This window comes from Panthera uncia (genome assembly GCF_023721935.1).
Source record: "Panthera uncia isolate 11264 chromosome B3 unlocalized genomic scaffold, Puncia_PCG_1.0 HiC_scaffold_1, whole genome shotgun sequence".
Taxonomy (NCBI): domain Eukaryota; kingdom Metazoa; phylum Chordata; class Mammalia; order Carnivora; family Felidae; genus Panthera; species Panthera uncia.
Genome location: NW_026057582.1, coordinates 94,867,907 through 94,894,010, shown reverse-complemented (window position 1 = coordinate 94,894,010; position 26,104 = coordinate 94,867,907). Strand labels below are relative to the sequence as shown.

At 36.3% G+C, this 26,104-nt stretch overlaps 1 protein-coding gene across 1 annotated transcript in view; it reads right to left on the bottom strand.

The window, feature by feature from the left end:
* LOC125910387 (protein unc-13 homolog C-like) overlaps window positions 1-25,532 on the bottom strand; it is a 37,827-nt gene extending 12,295 nt beyond the window's left edge. Inside the window, exons 1-3 of the mRNA XM_049614135.1 lie at window positions 25,378-25,532; window positions 8,374-8,452; window positions 6,037-6,108 (exon numbers count right to left, since the gene is read on the bottom strand). Coding sequence (XP_049470092.1) covers window positions 6,037-6,108; window positions 8,374-8,452; window positions 25,378-25,532 — 306 coding nt within the window. The remainder of the gene's footprint in view (window positions 1-6,036; window positions 6,109-8,373; window positions 8,453-25,377) is intronic.
* Window positions 25,533-26,104: the final 572 nt, after the last annotated feature.

Here is a 26,104-nt window from a genome sequence, read left to right as displayed (position 1 = left end):
AACACAAATGAACATACTAATACAAAACCACACATCGTTTCTCTTTAAAAAATTTTTTTAATTATTTATTTATTTTTAAGAGAGGGAGAGAAACTGAGAGCAGGGGAGGAGCAGAGGGGGATAGAGTATACGAAGCAGGATCTGTGCTGACAGCAGAGAGCCCAATGTGAGGCTCAGACCCATGAGGGAGGAGACCATGACCTGAGCTGAGGTCAGAGGCTTAATTGACTGAATCACCCAGACACTCCTACCTTGTTCCTCTTAAAGAGAAGAAACTGATGATTCCAAGTGGAGGTGGGTGGGGAGATGGGTGAAATAAAGGGTATTAAGAGATACAAACTTCTGGCTATAAAATAAACTAATCACAGCAATGAAAAAAATACAGCACAAGGAATATAGTCAATAATATTGTAATAACATTGTATGGAAACAGATGGTGACGACACTTAATCATGGTAAACACTGACTAATGTACGGAATTGTCAAATCAATATTATACACCTGAAACTAACATAGCAATGTATGTTAATTATACTTCAATAAAAGAAATTGTAAAGTATATTTATGATACATTTAGGAAACATCTGCTATATTAAAATAAACAGTATAGATCATTTTAATTCATCTGTTGAGGAGAGGGAAAGTAAAACTCAACCTCCACAAAAGAACCTTAGAAAAACAATTAAAAAAGAGACAGTATATTTTTAAAGAGGAATAGAACTAAGCTCAAATACACTATCATAAATGTAAATTGATTGAGTTCACCTGTAAAAAGACAAATTCTTGAATTGAATTGAAACTAAGCTCTGTGAGGGGCGCTTGGGTGGCTCAGTGGGTTAAACTTGTGACTTCATTTCTGGTCATGATCTCACAGTTCATGGGTTCATAGCCCCACATCAGGCTCTGTGCTGATAGCTGAGAGGCTGGAGCCTGCTTCAGATTCTGTGTCTCACTCTCTCTCTGCCCCTTGCCTGCTCACTCTGTCTCTCTCTAATATAAATAAATAAACATTAAAAATTTAAAAAAAAGAAAATTAAGCTATGTGAGATACACATAAAACATGTTAAGACTTAAAGAATGACTAAAAAAGTTCTATCAAGGAAATACTGAATCTATCAATTTGGTATAGCTGTATTAATAGCATAGAGAAAATATTTTAAAGAAAAAACATTTAAGACATTAATAAGATTACCAACAAAGTTGAAAGAAAATTATTCAGGAATATAGAAGTCCCAAAACTTACGTACCCAACAAAAAGAGCTCATGTGGTATACCTACAAAATTATGAGCCAAACTATAAAATAGTCAATTAAATGCAAATCACTAAATTTGTATTCCATGTCCTCTGAAAATAATACAATGTAGTAACAATAATAGTTCATATGGCTTGTCTTTGGGAGAATAAACACTCTAAATTGACTTAAATATTAATCATTGCATCATTTATTAAATACTTATTTTTCTCTTCCTAAGCTGTCATGGATACACAAGTATATATACTGTTCTTCAATTATTTTGTAATTATTCTTTTGTGTGTATGCAATAGTTAATAAAGTCAAAATTAGTGAACTATGTAGAAAAGTAGGTTCACGGTAAATGCAGAGAATAGAATATGAATCTAAATAAGAAAATAAATGAAATAGAAAAAAAAAACAATATGGAGTCAACAAAACAAACACCAGAGAAATCTCTTGCAGTATTGATTTAAAAAGAGAGAAAATACAAATAAGGTGAAAATGGCATAATCTTTTTTTTTTTTATGTTTGTTTATTTTTTAGACAGATTGTGTGAGCAGGGGAGGGGCAGAGAGAAGGGTACAGAGGATCTAAATTGGGCCGTGTGTTGACAGCAGAGAGCCCGGATGTGGGGCTCAAATTCACATCACCATGAGATGATGACCTGAGCTAAAGTCGGACACTCAACCGACTGAGCCACCCAGGCACCCCAGCACAAGTTTTATGTCATACTTATATGAACAATTTGATGGAATTTGAAATTTTAGGTGATAAAAAAAGGACAACTTTCTGGAAAAAATATAAATGATCAAAACTGAATCAAGAACAAATGTTTAAAGAACATGGATGGAACTACTACATTAAATTGATTCAGTAGTCAAATATCCATTCTCAAAAAAATTACACAATGGTTTTAGAGGCAAGTTTGTCCATCTTTCAAGGCATAGCAACACGTACTGTGCACAAACTATTCAAGAGAAGTAAGAAAAGAGACAGCTTCCCAACTTATTTTACAAAGCTAGGTTATTGACGCCAAAATCGCTTAAAGACACAGTAAACCACAGGGCATTTTACTTATAAACACAGATGAAAAATCTTACGTAACTAGCAAATATAAGAAAGTCAAGGCCAAGAAAGTTTCAGTAACTTGCCCATGTTCCTACAACTAGTAAATAGTGGAGCTCTATCTCTCTCAAACCAAAGACTGTGCTCTTGAAGGAGAGACGCAGGACCAATAACAAGACTTGCAAACAAGAGAACACCTTTAAATTTGTGATTACCATGGATTTCCATATCAGTACACCCTGGAATCTGACCTGCAGCTGCGGAGGTTACAGGGAGGCATGGGACAAACCATATACTCTAGAGACCTCATTGCGACTCCTCTTCCCTCTCTGCCACCTGCTCTGGCTGGCAAGACAATGTTTTCTTTTAATTCTCACAAACTGTGGAGAGTAAGTATTATTACTTTTATTTTACAAATGAGGTGAACACATCTTAGGGAGGCAAAAAGTACTGAAAAGAAATGAGTTCACAAAGATAATAGAGGTAGAGCTGAAATTCAAATTCAGACCCCTGTCACTTCAGTTCTCAATTATCTGGTTTGAAATTGTTCCTATCCCGAGTCAGTGTACCTGGGCATAGTGTGAGCCTGCAGCTTCCTGACTGAACCTCAGGCACCACACAGGTATTCTGGCCTGCTTCCTGCTTCTATGTCATCTTTCCAGTATTATGCTAAAAATAGGCCCCAGATCTGATCTAATTATTCCCATACCTAGTTCTTATAAGTCCCTTTCATTGGGCATGGATCTTGTCATTGAAAGGAGCTCCACTCACCTAGATAAACCAAACTTCATGAGAATTAACACTTCTGGAAGCAAGCCAATAGACCAGCCCCCAAACCATAGTTAGATGTGAATACCTGGGACAGAATAAAGAGGGTTCTAGAATCCCTTCCAGGCTTGGTGATTTGCATCCCTCACCCTATTCGAGTGTCCCATAACCCTCATCACACACTGTCAATTTAAATACTCCCACCTGTTAAGAAGCTTTCACTACAACCTGTAGCAATAGTGGGAGCAAAACATGGTATCTCAGCTCCCTTCTCACTGTATTATAAACCTCATGATGGCAGGGAGTTTTAGTAGAGTTATTCACTATCATATTTCAGAATCTGCAACAATGCCTGACACATAATAGACACTCAAATCAGTGATTTATTGAATGGTTTTAATTTGATTCCCCACTGTTGGGGCCACACCCAGGAAACTGAGTCTGTGAAAACAAGCACAAAGCAGAACACTACAGCATCAGGAATACTACTGTTGTGATACAGGGATACTAGAGTGTTACCCCTTCTTGTGTTATTAGGTCAGATCGAAATGTTCAGAAACTATGTTCCTTAAGGGCTTTTTAGACTGTGATTTCCAATCAGCCCCAATAGGTCTCTGTGGGCAAGATGGAAATGGTGATAGATGGGGGCACCTGGCATTGCTTTACCCACTGCTCACAGGGAGACCACAGAGGTGGTGCTGGCTGACCCACTGTCATCTCACATCAAACTTGAGAGCCCTTTCATGCTTTGGAAGAGATGACTGAACTTTTTACCATGTATCTCTTTAATTAAAACGGATGTGCTACCATGTGATATTTTCCACATGGCAAAGCCATTTTCCTTTATGTAAAGGACACATATTTCATGCTTTCACATTAAAGGTGCCTAGGAAGGTTTTCAACACCCAAAAGTGGGAATTATTTGCTTCAGCATTTATGTTAGTTGCCGATGTAATGACTTAATGTGACAGCTTGTCTAGAGTGACATTTAATATGCCTGTTGTGCACAAGTCATATTTCATTTACTTTTTGAGATATGGGCCCCAGGGAAATGGGCTTTATGAATTTCATGGAGAGCTGATGAACTCTATTCATCCACCCAACACCCACACAGAAAAGTCTTTTACATAGGTTTTCTGAAACTAAAGAAATAAATGTATGTTTAAGTGGATGAGAAGATCAATAACTAATTTAACCATAAAGTGAAGGTGTGCTCCCTATCCAAGGCCGCAGAAGATGTAATAGCATTCTTCTCATTTCTATCGTTTTCCTATTAACTTTTCATACGAATGAATATTTGTGGTTCAGACCAAATACCATATGTACAAAAAAGAAATAGTGTAGGAGTTTAATGATAAAAACGCTCAACCTTGCTTACTCCCTCAAAAGCCCAAGACTAGACACTTCAAGTTTCAGCAAGCAATATGGTGCATTTTCATGTACCAGAGGATGTTTAATTTCATTTGTATCCAAACTACACTCAAATATTACATGTCATCATAAATCTGATAAGAATAAGATCCTTGGAAAATCAGCCACATTTTTTTTAATACTTTGGCACAAGAGAAAATGTTTTTATTTACTGTAGCACCCAAATATTCAAATGGACGTTTTTTGGTTTTTGTTTTGGTTTTGGTTTTTTTTTCTGATATGTACTAGGCTGGGGAGAGTTTGGGATAGAGATCTAGTAAAGGTTGGCTTCTGAGTGGAAGATGACAGTGACAAGAAGAAGAAACTGTGAAATATACATATAAATAATGGTGTTAAATGCCAAGTCTATAGAGATTTAAAACAAGTATTATCAGTGGCAAATTTTTTCTTCTATAGGAATGACAAAGTCCTTTACATTCTATAGGACTATAGGAGTGTCACTCCTATAGAATGTACTAGTTCACCTAAGGGAGGACATATAAATTGTCTCTAGTAAAAACCCAATAGACTGGCTGGGCAGGAAGGAGTTACCACAGCACAACATCCACTCCACGTTAAAATCGCCTAAAATTTTTTTTAAATCCCTTTCGACCCAAGCCACATCTGAAGCCAATTAAATCAGAACCACTGGGAGCTAGACCCAGGCATGTGCATGGTTTAAAGCTACCACAGGTGACTCTAATGAGCCAAATTTAAGAATTCCTGACCTAGATATTGGAGTATACTTGTATTTTCTAACCAGTTGGTTCTTTCATACAACAAGAATTTACAAAGTATATACCTCATGTCAGATAATGTACTAAGCAATAGGGGTGAAAGTATTTAACAAGAGCAAAAAAACAGGACACAATGCTACCCTCAAGAAAGCAGTCTAAAAGCAAAGGTTTATGCAAAATAATAAAGTTAATTGCTTATAAAAATAATAAAACCAGCAGCTTGCATTTATGTTTTACTATACTCTAAGCAGTGCCAAGTGTTAAAAATGTATCCACTCCTTTAATAATGTGTCTTATTACCTCACTATACAGATGAGAGAAATCGACTCAGAGAAGTTAGATAAAATGCCAGGTGTAACAATGCTAATTTACTGGTACAGATGGGACTCACCCCAAGCAACCTTCACTTTTGCTATACTACTGTATGGAGGTTGTGATTAAATGCTAGAAAAAGCTCAAAGGAGGAAGCTGAAAATTCAGCCACAAGGGGAGAAAGATGTTTGGGACAGCCTCAGAAGGGAGGCAAAATTTGAATCATATAAAAATGTAGCAGGATTTTTCTCAAGGGGAGAATTACAGGTAAAATGCATTAGGACGGAATAACATTTGTAAAGACGGAGAGGCGCATGCATGTTTGATCAACAGAGGATAATCTGTATGATAATGAAGTTGAGGTCTGGATGAAATTTGTTTAGGGTCAGACTTTCCCCGTGTTGCCAGTTATTTCTGGAATTTTGGAATCAACATTACAACTGAGTGGCTTGATCAGAATTGCCTTCCCCTGGACTATATCAATACATAGCAATCGACTCTGCACCTACCAGTTCCTCATTGTTTAGAGATGTCCTAATGACCATAGCCAGGGAGAGTCCAGATTTCCGGGCAGCCAGAGTCTAAAATAAACAGAATTTAGGAGTTATTGGCACATGAGGTGGATGCTAAGTACATATTGTTCAACAACATGTGAAAATGTAAGAATATAACCTATCACTGTTCATGTTTTAGTCAATAGGCACCTGCCATTTTCAGTAGTCAGCTAGTTCATCCAGAATGTGAAATCATGGAACATTAAAGCTGATACAATCCCCTTATACAATCAGACCCAACCCTTACATTTAACTGATGAGAAAACTGAGGTCCAGCAAGGCAGACTGATCAGCCCCAGGTATCCATGTTAGCAAGAGACTTCTCTAACTTTGTTTTTCCTCAAGGTGATCATGATCACATTTCTTCATAAAACATGGCCACTGGTGCAGAGCTAGATGATCTGTGTGACGGCCCCAAATCACAGGTGTTAGATGATCCTTGAGTTGTTCACAGTTCCCTGGAATATTCTTTCATATCTAAGCAGTATATTTTTCCTAAGTGTTCATTTTATCAGGTGAGAACCATTATACCCAGATTGGTTTTCTTAACTCAATGTTGGTAACATAAGTAATTTTAAATAAAAGTCAAGTCCCTTTTGTTTCCCTACCATAAAACAGAACCATTATATCTCCTACCTGAAATGTGTGTGATATAATACACTCAGCAGAACTGTAGAGAACTTTGGAAACCCGAAGTTTTAGATGGGAATGTTTAATATGTTATCTCATTAGGAACAAAGGGAAGTTACAATGGGATTTTGCACCTGGTCCTAAATCTATCTCCTTGGAGCTACAAAGCCATAAACTCAGATAAAAGTTTAGCAATCCTCAGTGAGGAAGTCACTATCCATCCATCACCACCCCTTCTGTGTAAACCTATAGAGAGATTACGTCCAAGGAATTAGCCAAGATGATCTTCCATTTCTGACAACTATTGTCTCTAAAATTATGTTTGCATTCTATTTTAGTCTGTATTCGTATCTGTTGTGTATATAATTTTGTGTATCTTTCAGAATAGAACTAGATGTTAAATTCTTGCAGAACCCAAATTTCTCAGTCTTCTGTCTCTTTTTATTTCCCCATCTTGCCCTCTTTTATCCCATGAGTAAGTGCAACATACATTCAGAAATATAGAAAATATTAAATTGAAAATCACTTACCATGGCCTGAAGATCCCAAGTGTCAGAGGAAACAAAGTGTAAATAATTAGACATAAGAAAGGTGGGAAAAGAGTATAATGATGTTAAATAAACTGAACACTTTAAAATAATATCCACACTACAATGGCAGAAATCTGGGCTACAGAGACACAGTAGAAGATCTTTCCAATCAAGATTTTATCTTTCCTAATTTCAAACACAAGTGATGGTTTTCAGATGAAGGTTTTCATAGCAAAATTAAAAATTACTGATATAAGAAATAGTATAAATTGCCGCTAAAAGGGAAATTTCTATTTCTCTGGGATAAAACATATTTTCATGTCATAAACTGTTAAGAATTTGCCTCCAGGAAACTGTGGAGACAATTTTGATGATAGAACAAAACACTTTGTTTTCTGGCAGTTAAGCTATTTGTTTTTAATAGTCTAATGTGGACCATTATCAATCCTTTGCATCTTTAGGTGGTCCTGTGCATATTTTGTTATAGGAGAGCTTGAGTTATTCAGAGTTATGTTTAGGTTTAATGAGGTTTTAATGACTTGAGAGTTGTAATTTTCTTCAGAGAGTGGAATCACTTATTAATGTGATTAAATTTGATCTTAATTAAATAAATAATTGGTTAATAGTATCTGCTGCTTTATAAAGTAGTAGAATCCAGTGACATAAGGTGAGGAAGTCCAAAACAAGCCTCCAAGTGTGCATTAAACTTGTGGTCCTTTGCAACATTGCACTTATCAAAGCCCAGTTGCAGCAGCTCAATTAGCATGCCCTGTGACTTCTATTTGCCCAATTGTTATGCCATTTTAAACTGGTTTGTAATTTTAACCAATAAAAAAGGGGCCAAGGGGTACATGGCTGTCTCTGTCAGTAGAACATACAACTCTTGATCTCAAGGCCAGGAGTTCAAGCCCCATGTTGGAGAAAAAGAAAGAAGGCTTAAAAAAAAAACGCTGTCAAAAGGTTAGAATTATTTCATTTATTTAATAGATTTTAAAGAAATGATAAATGCAACACTTGGTAGAATCCAACTTCTTATATGTATTATTCTATGAAATACAGATAGGCATGGCACTTAATGATAAAGAAAAAGGCAACACATACAACTGAAGAGAATGAAACAGGAGTTCCTTACCACATCTCGTACAATGGGCAAAGTTTTCTTCCTACGGAGATCTGGCATACTGTCAATACCATAAAGCCCTCGCCCAGCCCTGAAAGAGGAGAAAGAGGAATGATTTCAATGGGATAAGGACTTCCTTTAAGAAAAAGGCTGTAAAAAAGATTAAATGTATACCATGATTTTCAACTGGTTCACAAAATAGGAAAAATCCAAGCCTCTTAAGACCTCACCCTCACCCAGTGAAAAGGAGACTCTAGCTACCAAAGTGATCACTTGTATTCTTGGATAGTTCCATACATTGAAACTTTAGCCTGGCTTGGTTGACACCTTGGTTTTCTGTCAGCATCACAAGGAAGATAATAAAAATTGTTAGTTACACGTAACTTTGTATTTCTGGGAAGACATAGAAGCAAACCATTTTGCTGCAACTTTTGTCTGCAACGATATAAGAAATACCTGTATTTGTAAAAAATATCATTCTTTTTTGATGTGTTTCATCTTCACAGATGAAACTCCAAACTGGTATCTCAAAGAGCCATATTTGCATTTAGAGTATTTGTAATAACCCTTAGAATTTTTCCTTTTTTGGAATCTACCGCACAGAAAAATACAACAAGAAATTAATTTGTTATCCAAGGATATTCACTGCACCATTTCTTTTTGTAATAGCAATACAAGCTAGGTAACCTAAATACTTATGGAATGAATTATATTATCTATCCAATGAGAACACAATAAAGTAAACGAGTTAAATACATATGTGTATAAATGAAAAAAATCATGTTATGTGAAAAAAGCAAGTTTGCATTTTAGTAAGTTTAGTATGATACTGTATTACATGTGCTTATATATACACAGAAAAATACCTAGAAAGATATTCATTAAATTGATAGCCAGAGTTACTTCTGTGGAGTGATACTGGGTCAAAGAAAAAGCAAAGATTCTCACTGTTATAAATTTGGTAAGAGTCAATGTTCCATAATAAGCGTTACCATGTTTGCAATTAAAAATATTCTTGAAATATATTCATCTTTATTAAAATAATGGAATGCATTGAATTGTTTTTGTTGCATCTAAGCTAGTGATTTTATACAACCACAAATGTGCTCAAGTCACTGAGGAGAGCTTCCCTTATGCTCACCTGACCTATAAAACTCTTGCTAAACTCCAGCTTATTAGAATCACCTTTTCCACCAAGCACACACAATTTAAAGGCAAGGGTGTTAGCTACGCACCTCTGCCACTGAACAGGCCACAAAAGCTGATAATAGATTATCAGCATCTCACAGCCCTGTTTTCACTGACACAGACATGGCCTCTTTGCTCTTAGCTTAATGAAGGGAAAATTTTGCCTTACTGGATTTTTTTTATAGTAGCCGTGGTCTTAACTCCAACACTTCTAGTTGTATCAATCACTAGCTTGATGATCTTGAATAATTCACTAAGTTATCACACAACTCGTTATGTGAAATAGTACTAAAAGAAAATGTTAATAAAGATAGAATGTCAATAAATAGCAAGGTTATAACTTATATGTTTATTCGGTAATAAATGTGAATATTAATACCACTGCACATGAGGAAGAAGTCTGTCAATTCTGAGCAAATTATATTTAAGTTCATGAATTTCAACTACAAGTTTTTGTTTAGATCATAGAATACAGGAAAAGGATAATAGCGGGGCAGAGATCAACACACATGAATGAAAAGGAAAAGGAGAAGCGATAGGAGGGAAGATAATACGTGTGGGGAAAATGACATTTGAGAGCCTGTTCAGCAATGACTGTATGAGAAAAGAGTTCATACAGTTTCCATCATTACCCAGAACAATGCCAATTGATACTCTCTAGGCCAATGGCACAACTCCAGTCAAAAACCAAGATTAGGATCACACACACACACACACACACACACACACACAAATCATTGGCAGCATGCTCTTATGGACTGCAAGAAATGGCAGTATCAAGCAAGGGAAAAGGGCAATTAAATCTTTTTTTTTCCTTCTCAACACCTGTCTTCAGAAAGTGAACCAACTCCTCCATCAGTGTAACTTTTCACTTCCCTCCTATTCTCTTTCCATATTCTTCCCCTCTCACTGCTAGTTCATTCTTGATTCTGACACATCCCAAATACCACATTTATGGGAAAAAAGTATATAAGTGTGTTTCTAGAAGGATCTTTTGAGTTTCGTTTGCTCCAATCTAAGGCTTGGATTCCTAGTGGTTTCTATTTTCTACCTCCTGTGAAGAGAATTAATAGTGACATAAAGTATAATTAATAAATGTCTTGCCATCACACTACATGGCAATCACACTAACTAGCTGCCTCTGAATGTTTTGAAATGTTTTGACTGATAAATAATGTGACTTAAATAACTATTTAAAGAAACACATTCAATTGTGACAATGCTTGAGAAAGTGATTTATAAACTACAAAGTGTAATATATACATGGGTTGTGTGGTTTCTTACACTAATGATTTATGTTTTCCTGCTCATAGAACTTAATTCAAATTCCCAAGAGCACCTAGAATTTTGGGCAAACTTATATACTCACAAGTTCAAAAATCAGTGTCACATACATATTTTCTTGGGTCTTAAATTTCACTCCTTTGCTTGTCTCATTATAACAGAGACAGCCAAGGACCCAGGCCAAACCTGAGCATTATGGAATAATGAGCCCAAGTTACAGACATGAATCCAAAATTTCTATCTGCCTTGAGTTTAGTTTCATTAAATTCATATTTTGAAATTTGTAAAATTTGTAATTGCAATAGAAATTTTCTCTTAATCTTTACCGTTTTAAAAAAATGCTCACAATCACGTTGTACTCCCTTAGAGTTTTACATTTTCATTATTACTGTATGATGTTTGCATAAACATAAACTTTCAATGGGTTATTCATCAAGTAATAATAAAACTTTTATTGTAAATCTGAGTATTAAAAAAAAGAAGAAAAAGAAGAAGTTTCCCTAATGGCCTTACTTCAAGAGTGGATAAGTGTTTGGTAAATACTGTAAAGCTCTATAAAAATATAAGATATTTTTGAAATATTTATTTTATTTATTTATTTTTGAGAGAAAGAGAGAGAGCAAGCAGGGGAGAGAGGAAGAGAGAGAGAATCTTAAGCAGGCTCCACACCCAGCCCAGAGCCCAACATGGGGCTCAATCTCAAGACCATGATATCACGACGTGAGCTGAAATCAAGGAACAATTAAGCAAATGACCCACCCAGGCACCTTTGTAATATTTATTAAAAGTGTTCCTTATTGTTTTGGTGCAATTACAAATGGGATTGATTCCCTGATTTCTTTTTCTGCTGCATTATTGGTATATAGAAATGCAACAGATTTCTGCACATTGATTTTATGTCCTGCGACTTTGCTGAGTTCATGTATTATCTCTTAACAATTTTTTGGTGGAGTCTTTTAGATTTTCTATGGAGTGTCATGTCATCTGCCAATAGTGAAAGTTTGACTTCTTCCTTGCTGATTTGGATGCCTCTTATTTCTTTTTGCTGTCTGATTGCTGACGCTAAGACTTCCAGTACTATGTTAAATAGTAATTGTTAGAGTGGAATTTCTTGTCTTTTCCTGACCATGAAGAAAAGGCTCCTGGTTTTTCCCCATTGAGGATGATGTTAGCTGTGGGTCTTTCATATACGGCCTTTATGATGTTGAGGTATGTTCCAGCTATCCCTACTTTGTTGAGGGTTTTTAATCAAGAATGGATGCTGTATTTTGTCAAAAGCCTTTTCTGCAAGATCATATGGTTCTTATCCTTTATTTTATTAATGTGGTCTCTCACATTGATTGATTTGTGAATACTGAACCACACCTGCAGCCCAGGAATATATCCCACTTGATCATGGTGAATAATTCTTTTAATGTACTATTGGATTTGATTTACTAAAATCTTGTTGAGAATTTTTGCATCCATGTTCATCAAGGACATTGGCCTGTAATTCTGTTTTTTAAAAAAATCTTTTTAATGTTTATGTATTATTTTTGAGACCGAGACAGAATGTGAGCAGGGAAGGGGAAGAGAGAGAATTCAATGAATTCACAGAATTCAAAGCAGGCTCAAACTCACAAGTGGGGAGATTATGACCTGAGCCAAAGTCAGTCACTTAACCAACTGAGCTACCCAGGAGCCCAAGTTTAATTCTCCTTTTGAGTGGAGTCTTTGTCTGGTTTTGGAATCAAGGTAATGCTGGTTTTGTAAAATTAGTTTGGAAGTTTTCTTCTACTTCTATATTTTGGAACAATTTGAGAATAGGTATTAACTCTTCTTTAAATGTCTAATAGAATTCCCCTAGGAAGCCATCTGGCCCAGGACTCTGGTTTCTTGGTAGATTTTTGATTACTGATTCAATGTCTTTGCTGGTTACGGGTGTGTGTAAATTTTCCATTTTTCATCCTGTTTCAGTTTTGTTACTTTGTGAGTTTCTAGAAATTTGTCCATCTCTTCCAGATTGCCCCATTTGTTGGCATATAGGTTTTCTTGGTATTCTCTTGTGTTTGTATTTCTGTGGTGTTGGTCATGATCTCTCCTGTCTCATTCATGATTTTAACTATTTGGATCCTTTCTCTTTTCTTTTTGATAAGTCTGGCTAGAGGTTTATCAATTTTGTTAATTCTGTCAAAAAGCCAATTCTTAGTTTCATTGATCTGTTCTACTGTTTTTGTTGTTGTTGTGTCTGTATTATTTATTTTTACTCTAATCTCTATAATTTCCCTTCTTCTGCAGGCTTGCTCCTTTTCTAGCTCCTTTAGGTATAAGCTTAGGTTGCGTATTTGGGACCCTTCCTGCTTCTTGAGTTGGGCCTGAATTGCAATACACTTGCCTCTTAGGATCACGTTTGCTGCAACCCAAAGCTTTGAATTGTCATGTTTCCATTTTCACTTGCTTCCATATATTTTTTTTTTAATTTTTTTTTCAACGTTTTTTATTTATTTTTGGGACAGAGAGAGACAGAGCATGAACGGGGGAGGGGCAGAGAGAGAGGGAGACACAGAATCGGAAACAGGCTCCAGGCTCCGAGCCGTCAGCCCAGAGCCTGACGCGGGGCTCGAACTCACGGACCGCGAGATCGTGACCTGGCTGAAGTCGGACGCTTAACTGACTGCGCCACCCAGGCGCCCCTGCTTCCATATATTTTAAAATCTCTTCTTTAATTTCCTGGTTAACCCATTCATTCTTTATTAGGATGTCCTTTAACCTCCACGTATTTGAGGGCTTTCCAAACTTTTCATTGTGGTTGACTTCAAGTTTCATACTGTTGTGTTCTGAAAATATGCATGGTATGATCTTGATCTCTTTGTACTTGTTGAGGGCTGATTTCTGACCCAGTATGTGATCAGTTCTGGAGAATGCTCCATGTGCACTTGAGAAGAATGTGTATTCTGCTGCTTCAAGATGAAATATTCTGAATCTATCTGTTAAGTCCATCTAGTCCAGTTTGTCATTAGAAGTCATTTTTTCCTTGTTGAGATTTCCTTGTTGAGATTTCCTGGTTAAGAATAAACCTAACTAAAGAGGTAAAACATCTATAGTTTGAAAATTATAGAATGCTTATGGAAGAAATTGAAGAGGACACAAAGAAATGGAAAAGCATTCCCTGCCTATGGATTAGAAGAACAAACATTGTTAAAATATCTATGCTACCCAAAGCAACCTACACATTTAATGCAATCCCTATCAAAATGCCACCAGCATTTTTCACAGAGCTAGAATAAACAGTCCTAAAGTTTTTTGTAACCACAAAAGGCCCCAAAAAGCCAAAGCAATCTTGAAAAAGACAAAACTGGAGGCATCATGATTCCAGATTTCAAGCTGTATTACAAAGCTTTGGTCATCAAGACAGTGTGACACTGGCATGAAAAGAGACACATAGAACAATCGAACAGAATGGAAAACCCAGAAATGGGCCCAGAACTATAGGGTTACCTCATCTTCAACAAATCAGGAAAGAATATCCAATGGAAAAAAGACAGTCTCTTCAACAAATGATGTTGGGAAAACTGGACGGTGACAAGCAGAATAAAACTGGACCACTTTCTAACACCATACACAAGATTAAATTCAAAATGGATGAAAGACCTAAATGTGAGACATGAAACCATCAAAATCCTAGAGAACACAGGTAGCAACCTTTTTGACTTCAGAGCCACAACTTCTTACTAGACACATCACCAAAGGCAAGGGGAACAAAAGCAAACAAGAACTAATGGGACTTCATCTAGATAAAAACCTGCTGCACAGTGGAGGAAATAACCAACAACACTAAAAGGTGGCTTACAGAATGGGAGAAGATTTTTGCAAGTAACACATCTGATAAAGGGTTAGTATCCAAAATTTATAAAGAACTTATCAAACCCAACACCCCAAAACCAAATAATCCAGTGAAACAATGACAGAAGACATGAATAGACACTTTGCCAAAGAAGACATCCAGATGGCTTAGAGGCACATGAAAAGATGCTCAACATCATTCATCATCAGGGAAAGAGAAATCAAAACCACAATGAGATACCACCTCATACCTGTCAGAATGCCTAAAATTAACAATACAAGAAACAATAGGTTTTGGCAAGGATGCAGGGCAGGAGTGGAGAACCCTCTTGCACTGTTGGAGAAAATGCAAACTGGTGCAGCTAGCTACTCTGGAGACCACTATGGAAGTTCTTCAAGAAACTAAAAATAGAGGTTGGTGGTGGGGCGCCTGGGTGGCTCAGTTGGTTGAGCGTCCGACTTCGGCTCAGGTCATGATCTCACGGTCCGTGAGTTCGAGCCCCACATTGGGCTGTGTGCTGACAGCTCAGAGCCTGGAGCCTGCTTCGGATTCTGTGTCTCCCTCTCTCTCTGACCCTCCCCTGTTCATGCTCTGTCTCTGTCTCAAAAATAAATAAAACATTCAAAAAAATTTTTAAAAAAAGAAACTAAAAATAGAACAACCCTGCAATCCAGCAACTGCACTATCAGGTATTTTCCCAAAGGATACAAAAATACATATTCAAGGAGGTACAGTGTCCCAATGTTTATAGCAGCATTATCAATAACAGCCAAGCTATGGACAGTACCCAAATATCCATCAACTGATGAATGGATAAAGAATATGTAATGTATGTGGGTGTGTGTACATATGTATATATTCTTTATCCTACACATACATGTACATATATACACATACATATATATATTTATATATATATACAGACACATACATACACATATGCATACACACACACACACACACACACACACACACAGTGGAATACTAGCCACCAAAAAGAATGGAATCTAGCCATTTGCCATGATGTGGATGGAACTACACTGTATTATGCTAAGCAAAATAGGTCAATCAGAGAAAGACAAATACCATTTGATTTCACTCATATGTGGAATTTAACAAACAAAATGAATGGACATATGGGAAGTGGCAGGAAGGACAGAAGAGAAGGAAACAAACCACAAGACACTCTTAAAGAACTATGGGTTGATGGAGGAAGGGGGGTGGGGAGATGGGCTAGATGGGTGATAAATACTAAGGAGGGCACTTGTTATGGTGACCACTGGGTATTTTATTTAAGTGAACGAATCACTGAATTTTACTCCTGAAACCAATATTGCAACATATGTTAAATTTAAATTAAAAAAAAAATAAAAAAAATAAGTATTTTCCCAATAGAGAGATCTGGGAGAGATTAAAACTAAAAATGGTGAAGACTGGAATTATATGTAGATAAAGAAATCATTGACTTTCCAGGCAAGAAGTCAAGTTCAAGGATACCAGTTAAAATCTGTAAGAAACTAGCTAGGCTCAATGATGAAGAGGTCAGGGAGAATCATCAAAACAGGCAACAGCAGACAAGAAACTCTGAAGGTGCTATCTGATTCTAGGGAAGCAGCAGTCTAATTTCAGTCCTTTTTGGTACAGCTGATTTGATTAAGCTATTGCTAACCATTGCCAGCAAACTAGCTAACAAGAGTTAATATTTATGTTGTGTTTACCAGCAGCCAGGTATAATGCTAATACTTACAGCCAACCTTGACATATATTACATTTTATTCTCAAAAAATCCAATGAAGTATAGGTACAATTATTTCCATAATATTATAAATGAGGAAATCAATGCACAGAATTGTTTAGAATTATTCCCAAAATCACTAAGTCATAGATAGCAGTGATTGGATTTGAACACAAGCTCAAGGGCTTATCATATTCCACTGTTCATATGATTGGATTATTGCATATTTACAACAATAATATGAACTGAGGCTTACAAATAACCCTACTTTACTTTTAATGAAACTAAAGTTAAGCAACTTATCCAGGCCTACAAGTCTATGGCAGAGCTTGTTTTCCACTGAAGGACTCTTACCTCAAACCCCATGTTCTTTATACACACACATTTTTCTTTTTTTTTTTTGGAAGATGTAAGAAGTCTATCCCAATTGATCTAGAGTTCTTACTATTATTTGAAACACTTTAAGTGTATTCCAAGACAGTATTATCTTTAGATCAGAAATCCTGTATCAGTGTATAAAATAGTCCTAATCCACCCAAACAGCCCCTCTTCAGCCATTCAAGAGTTCTCTCCAGGAAAAAAAGGAGGCTTTTAGACTACAGGCATTACAAATGAGATGAAAACATGAGACCTAAGGAAATATGTGGAAAGTCAATCATCACATAAAATTTATAAAATGGATAAAATTCCATAAATTATGGTGTCTTCTATATTTGATTCAATATTTGTTCTACACTACATAGTCATTATTTTTCATAATTTTACTTCTTAGTTCTTTGCATTACTATAAAAGGAATTTACTGGGGTGCCTGGGTGGCTCAGTTGGTTGAGAAACCACCTCTTTATTTTGGCTCAGGTCATGATCTCATGGTTCATTGGATGGAGCCTTATATCCGGTTTTGCACTGACAATGTGGAGCCTGCTTGGAATTCTCTCTCTCCCTCTCTCTCTGTCTCTCTGCCCCTACTTCTCCTCAGTCTCTTACTTTCTTTCTCAAAAGAAATGAACATTAAAAAACTTCTTAAATAAAGGGAATTTACAGAGTTTAATAAAATCTGAGGTATGAAATTATATTGCTGTCTGTGTTGACTCAGATTCAGTTAATCATCTTGTTACAGAACAAACCAATACACATTATCTAAAGGATATACATCCTGAAATTGTTAAAGAATGTGGTATCTAAGATTAAAGACGTGAAAGCTTATTTAAAAATTTTTAACGTTTATTTATTATTGAGAAACGGCGAGAGACAGCATGAGCATGGGAGGGACAGAGAGATGGGGAGACACAGCATCCAAAACAAGCTCCAGGCTCTGAGCTGTCAGCACAGAGCCCGACGCGGGGCTCAAACTCATGACTGCGAGATCATGACCTGAGCCGAAGTCAGACACTTAACCGAATCACCCAGGCACCACTGAAAGCTGATTTTCATATATATTATTATCTTATCCCAGAATCGATCTGATAACATACTAAATGTATATAGATTGGAAAAAATCTCAGAGAAGGTACCAAGAGGCTATCCTGTGGAAACTACCAAGCAGTTTTACCAAAGGTAGTACTTTCTGATTATGAGATAAAGGTGTGCTGTTTCCACAAGTGGGTGGTTGAGGATTAATTGGTAATATTCACGGGCTGGATAATTTCCATTAGAAATCATAAAATTAGTAGACTCTATTTATATGACAAGGAGTTGTTAAATTAATTGAAGACTATAAGCCTAAAAAAGAAAACAACAACAAAAAACAGATCACAGTGCTTCTGTTTTTTTCTATGTTTCCAAGACAATTATTGGGCAGGGCTGTATAATTAATCTTTTTTAGCATTATGCAACACTAAGGCAATGTAAAAGATTAATAATGAATCATTCTAAATCCCTCTCCTATAATATAGCCGTATTCTCTTACAGACTTTTAAAAACAACTCTTTGTATTTAGTTACTTAATGGTAAACATACAATAATCATCTTCATTTGCTTAATATTTTATATTTTACATACATTTTAACACAATTTTCCAGATGATCATTATCAACTTTAATTATTCAACTGCTGCTTATTAGAATATGTTATTCAGGATATTTTCCCTTCCTCTTTTTTCACCTTTTTATTTTTATTATTGTCAACACTGAATGACATTTGTCTGTGTAATGGGATGATTCACTCTCCATATCCAATTAATCACCATTCCTAAAGATATTTTGATTCTATATTTCATCATAATTAACACACCACCTGTTATAAGATACAGCATTATATATTTATACATTAGGGGAAAAATCAAATTAATCTCTGATATGGTGTCTTAGCAAGTAGAATTTAAATTGTGCGTTTATTTAAAGGGCCTTCTTGCGGCAACTGGGTGGTCATGAACGCACAGTTTGTGGTTTCGAGCCGCTTTGGGCTCTGTGCTGACTGTTTGGAGCCTGGAATCTGCTTCAGATTCTGTGTCTCCCTCTCTCTGCCCCTCCCCTGCTCACGCCTCCCTCCCTCTCCCTCTCTCTTTCTTCTCCCAAAAGTAAATAAGCATTTTAAAAAATTTTAAATAACATTAAGGGCCCTCTTAAACCAACTTCATCAATGACACAGGTTTGTCGTGTATCATATTTTTCTATATCTGAAAAGAAAAATATAAACAAAGTGAATTGTTATTCCTTAAGTTTCTCATTCAGAGTCCAGCTTTTGAGAATTACTCTTCAACTCAGAATGATCAATGTCTTGGACTTTTTCCAAATTATTGTCTTTTAAGCTATCAAGAGCAATGGGGATGTGGCATTATATAAAATAGCGCTTCATTATTGTCTCTCTTGTTTCAAGAAGTGGGCAGCTCTTCTGCAGACAGTGATGTTGGTGGGCTCTCAACCTCACCCAAAGCTTCAAATCATCATCCTATCCTTCCTTAAATCATCCTAATTTTTCTCAACTAAAACATTAAGAAATTGCAAATGTCCAGCTCATACCGTTAGCAATAACAATAAAATTACACTTCCGCAGAGCACTTTTACTAGATATATAAATGTATAGACAGTAAAATTCTTATAATTGCTGCTAACTTACCAATGACTGCAAGACACCATTAGTTAAATGCATCTTGGTTTGTTATAATGTGTAAAAACAGATGTTGTAGGGGCGTCTGGGTGACTCAATTGAGTGCCCAACTGTTGATTTCAGTTCAGGTCATGATCTCACAGTTTGTGGGTTCAAGCCCCACGATGGGCTCTGTATTGACAGCACAGAGTCTGCATGAGTTTCTCTCTCTCACTCTGCCCCCTCTCAAAATAAATAAATAAACCAACAAACAAACTTACACACACACGTATATAAAATAAAATTAAAAACATGTAGATTTGATAAAATATGGTATTTTTGGCATCTCCCTCCTGAACGCCCATACTGATAGTGTTCTACTCCAGGTCTTACTATTTTAGCTCATCTTTTCATTGTTTTTCTTTGTTTGTTTGTTATCCAGCCCATTTTTTACATTGCCAAGTTTCTTTTTCTAGACTATTAATACAAAGATACAGTTTTCATATTCAATATCACTTATTGGATGCAAGATATAGAACGAATGTCTTTATATCCCAGTAAGGTATGATTGTCCCTCTGGTCTCATCTTCTTTGACTTTTCCCTCTACCTTCTTGTTCCGGCCATCCTGAACTCCTTTATAGATCCCCAGGGTCAACACACTATTTCCCCACTCATCTATTTTCACTCCAGTACTTCCTCTACTGGTACTGGCCTCCTTGCTGAGTGGCATAGGCTCACACTTATCTACCTCCCAAATGAAATTTGAACCTAACACTCATGGACTTTGAAGGTACCTACCTCCTCCGCATCTCAAACAACTGCACTTCTCTGTAACCTCAACATCAGAGATTCTCAGTGGGAGGGGCTGGGCAGTGAGTAGGAGAGGAGAGGGGAAAATCATGACTCCTGGCTTCAAAGATGGGCTTATCGGCAGTTGTGTGGGTTCAAAGGTAAATAAATATTTGTTGCTAATAGAGAACAGCCTACTTTTTGGTTGAACTGGAGCAGAAAAACATTTTTTAAATTTTAATTCCAGTACAGTTAACATACAGTGTTATATTAGTTTCAGATGTACAATATAAAATTTCAAGTTCCATCTATTATTCAGTGCCATCAAGATAAGGGTACTCTTAATCCCCTTCATCTATTTCACCCACCCACCCCCACCTCCCTTTTGGTAGCCACTAGTTTGTTCTCTATAGTTAGGAGTCTGGTTTTTGTGGGGTTTTTTGGGGGTTTTTTTTGGCTTGTGTCTTTTCTCCCCCACCTTGCTTACTTGATTTGTTTCTTAAATTCCACATATGAGTGAATTCATATGGTATTTGTCTTTCTCTGCCTGGCTTATTTGGCTTAGCATTATATTCTCTAGCTCCATCTATGTTGTTGCAAATGGCAAGATTTCATTCCTTTTTATGCTTGGATAATATCCCATTGTGGTGTGTGTATACACCTGTGTATATACATACACACACACATAAATGTATCTATCTCACATTTTCCTTATCCATTCATCTATCAGTGGCTACTCTGGCTGCTTCCGTAATTTAACTATTGTAAATAACGCTGCTATAAAGATAAGGGTCAAGAAGAAACACTTTTGAGAACAGTTGTTCTAAGTCTTCTGTCATAACCCCTGTATAACTACATTGTTTGGTTGTTTATACAGATGTACCCACTAGAATACATGTTTCAAAAAATGACAAATCTCACTTGTATCTACCTCTCTAGAGCCAACTCTGGCATGTAACAGGGAAAAATAAAAAGTAGAGGTTCAAGTGAATAGATCTTGACAACAAAGAGATTAGATATTAAATTAACCATAGTCTCGGTTTTAAAAAGTAAGATACTTATCTTTGAAATAACTCCTGGAAAGAGCAAGAGCAAAGCCTGAGGACCAGGGAGAAAGCCAATGACCTTACAATGAAGTGAGTTTGCAGGCAAGGTTTTTGTCACAGGAAGATAAGAGCCTCGTTACTAGACCAGTAATTATTTTTTAACTTACATGAATCTCAGTGATCTCATACAGAAAATGGAATAATTACCCTCCTTGTAGCAGTGTTGGGAGCATTGAGATGATATATATGAGTAGATTATACATTACTGGTAGTAATTAATTTATTATAGACTTCTGTAGGCAGGAATGTTATTGAAGTAGATCAAATAGGTGCCGCCTCACTGCTGCCCTAGGGCTATTGATATTCCTCCAAACTAAAGCATAGATTAGTACCACTGTTCCTGGCAGACAGGAAGTTGTAGGTAGCTCTCTACTTGAAGAATCCAAGAAAAAGAAGAGCAGAAAGCCCAAGTAGTGGTTATAGTCTATGCTGTACTCTGAGCTCTATTAACTTTCTCTTCTGACTCAGTCTTGGTCTAGACTTCATTCTTCTGCTTCTCCCATTTTTGTTTAACACCCCAGCTTTGACAATGATACATGTTGAGTGAGATTATTCCTTATCTCACACTTATCTACAATCCTGGTCCCAGCTATTTAACTTCCTGTCAGACAAGGGTCTCAGAGATAGCCCAACCAAGTTCATTTTTTTTTTCCTCTTAACTCTAATCTCTGAAAAACACTGCTTTTATCTTCTCAATTTTCCAAGCCTTGTCTCAAAAGGGAAATAAAATTCAAAGCATTAAGCTCCTCCTCAGTACTAATCATTCCAGACTCCTCCGTCTCTTCTTTACCTCCTGGATTCTCTTAACTGTGGCCATAAAGTACAATGTTTGTCGTTATTGGAAATCACTTATAGTCCTCTAAACTACCACTGATGGACTCTTTGGAAGGAACTATGTTAGACACCAACATGCTCTCTCTCAGTAAGACCACTGTAACCATATTTCCTCTTACCTTGAGTGATCACTAATTCTTTAGTTGAGCAAGAGATGAAATAATTGGCTTGAGTTTAGAGGGCATGGTTGTACGACAAAGATATAAAATTATGTACACTTGCACAATGCTGCTAACATCTGAAGAGGAAAATGAGACTTAAATAGGGCATAGAATATTCTTATCTTCCATCTCTTGCTTATTCTGGCATGTATTAATAATAATGTATTAATACATTAATAATAAGAACGTGTTAATAATAGTGTACTGGCATCTTGACTTGCCGACCATTTTTAAATACGTTCTCCGGCTTGCTTTGTCTCTTTTGCTCTTTCTCTAGTTCATGCAGTAAATTTGTATCCGCAGTAATTCCACTGAAGCAGGCAAGAAGCACGTTTGTTCTGCTGAGTGCCTGGATCACTCCAGGCAGTAGGTATCAACAAATAGTTCTTAAATGTTCTCGTTATTTCCACAAACCTGTCAGCACTTTTAAGCCAAGACATCCATTTTAGAAACAATTATTCTGCCTGCAAATTTCCTTTTGCATGTCTCTTTTTTGATTTCACTGTTATTTATAATATCACTATTTGGCAAATCGCAGAGGTTTACCATCCTAAATAATAGCTAATCCAGATTGTAAAACTCAAGCAGGCTAAGAAATGACCTCCTCCCTCATTCTTGTATTTTAGGGATGTGGAAAGTAAGCTGCAAAGAATGTAAACACTTGTACAAGATACCCAGATGACCGGCAGCAAGCTGGAAATACTTGGAGATCCAGACAATCACTGCAGCCCTCCCTTCTTCTTTGCTTCTAATATCCAAAAGACACCAAACTTTGTCCGTTGTCTTTCTGGTCTCTGTCTTGTTCTCTCTTTTATAGCTCACATTGTCTTCTCTTTTGCATCTTCCTTTATATATGGATCATCACAATCTTGCTGTATATCTTATCATTAGGCCAAGAATTCTTCTCACTGACTCTGTAATTACCTATTTCCCCATCTCCATTTTCTCCCATCTTCCGTTCACCTTGAACAAAACAGCTGCTTCCATCTTCCTGTAGTACATGGCCATGGGTCTAACATGATGAAAGCCATGTTGTAAGACCAGTTTGGCAGTGTTGTTCAAGATGTATTTATTAGAGGAGGGATAAAGGGGACAGAGAGGTGGTCTAAAAAGATTGTTGAAGTAATCCTCGGTTCTTTAATGGATTCCTTAATGAGGGTCTTGACAGAGGTGGCTTCACTACTTTGTTTTTCAACCCCTTCATTCCACTTTATGAACTCTGGTAGAATTCCCAATTGAAACTGCTATAATATTTTAAAGAGCAAATGGCCTCCTTGTGAAGGAGAGCCTTTGTATTCCACTAAATTACTTTCTCCTTTCCTAGGCATTTGACCTCTTAACGCTCCATAATGCTCTTTAACACTTTAGGCAGGCTCTTTCTTTCCAGCCCTTGTTCCTTTGACACACAGTTTTAGAAGTGCTGACTACCTCATTTTTTATCATTACATTATTTTTTTTTAAGCTAATGCCATTTTTAAGTTTTTAAAGAGATAAAGGGGATGTGAAAGATTTACTATCCTGGTGCTACATTTTGTGTTTCCGGTGACTAAAAATATTTTTTTTTTCATAGCAAAAACAATGAAATGGTCGTAGGTTTTATTACAATGAGTTGCAGAAGTTAAAACGTAAAATTCGTCTGCTAAAACATTTCCCTTAAAGTTTTCTCATTGTTAGGCTTGAGGGACCAATTTCTGGTATTGGGGACTGACTTCTAACAACTCAATTACAACATGTACCTTCTAGGGCTCATTTCCTTAACAGACTGATTATCGAGTGGACAATATAGCATTTTTAGGGCTTATAATTCCCTGTAACAGAAACATTTCTTCTCCTTCTGAAACATTGACTGAAGCTAAATTAACCTCAGACATTATGACAGGCTACAACACAGAAAATAAAAAATTCAGCCTGAAATGTTCTTACAGTTAAGCACCCATTATTGTTTGAAAACATTTCCATTTAATTAAAATTCATGCTACAAAGGGTCTAATTTAGAGTGTAAGTTTTTACATTCCTAAACCATGCTTCTGTGGCTCAAAGCCGTAGTAAATATGACATTGTGTGTGTGTATTAATGTTCCCGGATTTGAAGCTAATTTTCTTAGCCATCTCTCTCTGAAAAATCTCAGCATTGATTTATACATAGTTTCTAAACCACAGTCATTCATAAGTTAATGAGACACCAGCTTCTTAATGTGCTTTACTTAAATGCCATTAAATAGAATCAAATATCCAATAGCAAAGTAACTATATTTATCAAAGCTGATATCTTAGAAATCTAAGATTTCTTTTAATTATACTTTTTTTTATACATATGCCTCAAATTTAATAGCCTGAAATTTTTTGCAATCCCTCTCCTGTCACTAATGAAAATTAGTAGTCCCTGATGGCAGAGACTAATGTCATTAGGTGGTTGCCTGACTTTCATAGCCCAGGTCCCTCTTATTACAGACAATATTTTCTGTATTCTTTTTTTACAGTTACCCTGTACCATACAAATAGAAACACAAACATGACTCAAACTAGCTAAATAAAGACACATTCAGCCCAGTGGTCTAGCTTTGATAGGTGGTACCAAGAAAGGTTTTGAAACCCTGTTCACCTCAAAGGATAAAAAAAATAAAGCAGAGAAGAAAATCCATGTTATACGCATCGAAGTAACCCAGTCACAGACAAACCAAAGGAGTCAGGCCCTGGTTGTACGTTATCCCATGGTTGTCTTACTTTAAGAAATTTATGGAATTCTTAAAATAGAATTAAAGTCTAATTTCAGAAAAACAATAAATATAAGACAGGTACTATTTTGGATGAATTGCCAACAAGGAGGGTAGGTGTTAAAGGAATTCCATCTGAATCACACATGCTAGGATATAATAATATTATACTATCAATTATACTTTTAAGGAAATGTTTCCCTGACCACTAATTCACAGTCCATTACTTCTCTCCCTCAGCAGCTCTATCTGTGCTCTCTCTGCATTATATGACCTCAAGTCCTATGGGTGACGGACTTCTGGTACCATTGGACTAGAGACCATTTTCACATCTCTGAAAGTTTTAAGCATAACTACCAGTTATTCTTGGCAGGTTGAGAAGTGGCTTCCCTTATCTGTCCATCTGCTGCAAAATCACTTCTCTGCAACCCATGAAGGTACTCAGAGGAGTGATGGCCCAGGGTTGTGAAAGTGATCACAAACTCAAAGGTTTTAACAAAACTCAACTGCATGATCTTCAGAAACTTTATTGAATAGCCTAGGACCAATATGACTATGCTACCTTCATATTCAATTAATTCTATTTATAACACACATTAAGCATTGTGTTATCATTCTTTGCCCATATCTGACTTTCTCCTTAATTATAGAATCCTCAAATTAGGAACCATGTACAATTTATTTTTGATATCTGGTATTTAGTATAGGAACTTGACACTTATTAGTATCAGTAAACGTATTGCTTAGTAAATAAAAGGAAAATTAATGATTGGAAGAATTCCTTTCAGTTCTTTTTTGAGGTACTCCTTTCAAAGGAAAATAAACACACATTTAGAATCTCAAGTAATTATAGAAATTTTAAAACTGTTCTAGATTTTTCATCCACCTTGGAATTTGGAACAAAGTTCATTATTGTAACTGGTATGCTTCTCTGAAAACTGAAGAACAAATCAATTCATCATTTATCTAACTGATAATGTTGTTCTTACTATTCTTAACATAGGAATATTTTGCCTACTCAATGCAATCAGGGGTTAAATAGAGAATAAGTATTGTTTGTTCCTAATGAACATGCCTCACAATT